Genomic DNA, 3716 nt, shown 5'->3' on the forward strand with positions numbered 1-3716 from the left:
GGGGGGGGCAAGGGGGGGGCAGGGGGATGAAGCCATTGACCCTGACCCTGGCTGGGGCCTCCCTCCACCTCCCCAGAAAGCCCCCTCACCTCGCCCAGGTTGGGAGTGTCTGCCTTAAAGGCGTTCAGCTTGGCTAGGACGGCATGGGCCAGCTGTGCTGTGTCCTCTGGGCCCCTGGGGATGGGGTGGGCAGACACGGGGTGGGTGCCTCAGGGTGTGGGGTTTGGGAGGGCCAGTCGGCACAGACTGGGAGTCAGGGATGGGGTTAGGGATGGGAGTCAGGGGTCAGGGTGAGGACTGGAGCTGGGGTTGGAAGAGAGGTGCAAGGTTGGAAGCAGGATGGGGTCAAGGTCAGGGCGGCATCTGGCTGGGGACCCACTTGCGGTAGCGGATGGCCGGGTACTCTTGCAGAGTGGCGCACAGGGTGGCGATCTGCTGGGCCAGTGCCTCCAGCTGCCGTGCTCGCTCGCCCGCCCGGAAGGGGCAGTAGAGGTTGTAGGTGCTGTGGGGGGCATCCAGGGAGAACACCTGCGAGGACACAGAGCCGCCACCGCTGGAGGTGCGCCCCTGCCCAACTCCAGCCGCGGCCATGTGCCACTCCCCGGGGCTTCCTCCGGTCTCTGGAGCCTGCTTTGCAGGCCTGGGGCAGCCCCCTGACTACTGTTTTGTGGAATACCCCAGCCCCCTCTGCCTTGTGGGGGAAGACAAGCAGTGAGCTGCATGCTGCCCCCCTGCTATTGCCCAGGAAGACGGAACTCCAGGTGACTTCCGCTAAGAGCTCATTCCACCGGTTGTTAGCTGCTTTCCTTTCTGATTCAGCACCCTCTCTGCTTATCACCTTGCCTATTTCTGAGGGAACCTGGGATACTTGGTGACGAAGCCCCACTTCCTACCCAGAAGTGGGCTGGGCTATACCTGAGCTTCGTATGGGAGGAAGGCAAGGTGGATCTCTTTCAGCGTCTTCACCACCTTTGCCAGACGGGAGCGACCCAGCTCACTGAACAGGGGCTCAGGGCAGGCTGGGAATGGGCAAGACGGGGCATCAGGCCAGGGCAGCCCTCACACCCCCTTACCCTGACCCCCACACCGCACCCCTACCCGGCTCTCCTCACTCACTGTCGGTGAAGAAGACGTGTGCTGCTTTGTAGGTGAAGGTCGGGGTCCCCCGGAAATCTGCGATCAGGGCCTGTACCGACTGGGGAAGGTGGATCACTCTCCAGGCCTGGCCAAGTACCCTTAGACAGACCACCCCTGACCCAACCTCCCAGCCACTGCCTGCCCCTCATACACACACAGACATGTATGCCCGCACACACGCATCCACACACACACACACACTATCATAGGCACCTTCTCCGTGGGGCTCAGCAGATAAATAGCCTCCAGGCTGGGGATGGGTTCTCGTCTTTTGTTGATGTCCTCCACAACTAGTAGGAACAGAGAAAGGGGACATGTGTGGATGGCACTGGGGCCAGGGCACATGCAGAGTCGCACACTCAGGGAGCTGGACACTTGGGGTGCAGAGGCAGGAGGGGATATGCACACTCCCTGAGGGTCCTGAGCTTCAGGGGACACATCCATGGATCACAGGACTAAGAGCTACATGGGCAGGGCTCTGCACATTCGGGATCACACAGTCATCGCCTCCTGGGGATCGACCTTTGAGAGTTACACATTCTCGGGGTCACACGCTGAAAGCCCCACATGGGGTTCCACACAAAGGGGTTGCACAGCTGGGGAGGCTGACCCCTTAGGGGTTGCAGCTAGGGAGCCCCTTGCGTGGGAAGTCTGACTATCTAGGGGTTGCCATATCAGGGCTGTCTGTAAAGGAAACCGCATCCTTGGAAGTCCTGGACAATTTCAGGGGATCCCACACTCTGGTCCCAGCTGGGAAGCCTGGGGTTGAGGTAGCCACTCACTGGTGATGCCCTCAGCCAAGATGTCTGACATCTTGCAGCAGGACGACAAGATGCGCATGCTCGGGTGGTCCATGATGAGCACCTGTCCAGACGGATGGAATGGACAGAAAAGAGGGTGGGAGAGGTTGAAGCTGTCCCCAAGAAGGGGCTGGAGCCACGGGCAAGTCTCTCAGCTTCATGAGCTGATTGAACAAGAGGACCCAGGACCCTACCCAAGCCCAACCCAGACCCACCCACGTGACCTCTGTGGACCAGCAGCCTCCTCGGGGAGCTGGAGTGGTGGGGGGTGTCCCACATTCAGGGCCCCCTGACATGGGTTTGGACAAGGCATTCTATCTCGCCCCTACCTTCCACTCTCCATCTTTCTTGACGCTCCGAATGACTCCGCTCAAAATTTCTGCAGGGAAATGAGGGGTGGGTTAAGTATGTGGGGTCCTCTGGCCCCACAGTGCCCCCCAGTTTTCTGGGTCCTGGGCTGGACTTCCATCGGAACTCCCATTTACTCCTCCCCTCAGTCCTTTGAGGTAGCTCCTGAGGTCACCCCCAAATTATAGTCAGGGCCACTGAGGTTCAGAGAGGAGAAGGAAATTGCCTAAGGACCCTCAGCACCTAAGTGGCAAGTGCCTGGAGCATAAGTAGTAGATAAATATGCTTTAGATAAACGAATAACTGGAAAGCCACGACTCACATAACAGGTCTACCTGCCTCCAGAACTGGGCTCTCCATCCCCCTATATACTGGAGTACTCCTGGCATGTAGATTTCAGCCACACCCTCATTTCACCTCCATCGTTTACCCTGAACCAGAATGCAGGACCCCTGGATCCCTGTCTGAAACATGCCTGGCTGTGGTCATCCCATTACCCAATATCCAGCCTCAGTTTCCTCATTTGTAAAATGGAATCAATGGCTCTCCTGTCTCTCCATCAACCCCTTCATAGGAGGAGGCTCCTTTTTCAGTTGGGGTTTGGGGAGTTTGAGCCACACTCGGCTCTGCCTAGTGGAGGGAGTGGGCAAAAGGGCCAGGGCGGCCCCGCCCAGCAAGTGTCTTGTCCACTGTTATCAGCACTGCCAGGGCGGAAGAAGACTCTGAGGCCGGAACTACCGGGGGTGGGGGAGGGGACGACCTCCACCCACCCCCCACGAAAGAACCAGGCCCGCGAGGCCTGGATGCCACGGTCCCCAGGCTGCAAGGGACTCCTGGGGGCCGGGCAAAGAGCAAGGCGTCCCCCGCCCTTGGATCTGCATTGGAGCCTGGACGCGCATCCTGAGCACTCTCACCAGCTGGGGTCGCTGACCAGCGCACCCAGGCCCGGCCGCGGTCCGCAACATGGGGCCCCAAGGGTCCAGCCCGCCGGACTTTGCCCGGCTTAGAGACGCCGGAGCCTGGCTGTCCAGCGGTGCCCTCCCCACGCCCATTCTTTAGGGGGTCCAGGAGTCCATGCCCAACGCCTGTCTACTCCACCCTTAGTCTGATTTCTTTCGGTCCTCGGAGTTTAGTCTCCCAACTTTGTTCCGCTCCCTCAAGGGAGAGCCAAGTCCCCGCCCACCCCCTCGAGGGTCAGGTGCTCGACGTCCTGCCAGGTCCCCAACTCCCCGCCGCTAGACTCCCAGAGTCCGTGCGCCCCCGGCCCCCCGCCCCCAGGGGGCGGCACTCACTTTCTCCTACCACCGCCTTCAGCCCCGAGGGCGCCATCTTTCCCTAGGGGCGCCGCCGCTTCCGGGTCTGTCCCAAGGTGGGGGCGTGGCCCCGCGCGTCATCCACGTGGCCCCCGCCCTGCGGGTCCAGGGCACGCCC

At 60.9% G+C, this 3716-nt stretch overlaps 1 protein-coding gene across 1 annotated transcript in view; it reads right to left on the reverse strand.

Annotated features, from left to right (window-relative positions):
• STXBP2 (syntaxin binding protein 2) overlaps window positions 1-3657 on the reverse strand; it is an 8916-nt gene extending 5259 nt beyond the window's left edge. The window contains exons 1-8 of the mRNA XM_010828289.1: window positions 3578-3657; window positions 2267-2316; window positions 1920-2001; window positions 1351-1427; window positions 1117-1195; window positions 916-1019; window positions 380-528; window positions 90-174 (exon numbers count right to left, since the gene is read on the reverse strand). Coding sequence (XP_010826591.1) covers window positions 90-174; window positions 380-528; window positions 916-1019; window positions 1117-1195; window positions 1351-1427; window positions 1920-2001; window positions 2267-2316; window positions 3578-3614 — 663 coding nt within the window. The 5' untranslated portion in view covers window positions 3615-3657. The remainder of the gene's footprint in view (window positions 1-89; window positions 175-379; window positions 529-915; window positions 1020-1116; window positions 1196-1350; window positions 1428-1919; window positions 2002-2266; window positions 2317-3577) is intronic.
• Window positions 3658-3716: the final 59 nt, after the last annotated feature.

This window comes from Bison bison, unplaced genomic scaffold, assembly GCF_000754665.1.
Source record: "Bison bison bison isolate TAMUID 2011002044 unplaced genomic scaffold, Bison_UMD1.0 scf7180017864492, whole genome shotgun sequence".
NCBI lineage: Eukaryota > Metazoa > Chordata > Mammalia > Artiodactyla > Bovidae > Bison > Bison bison.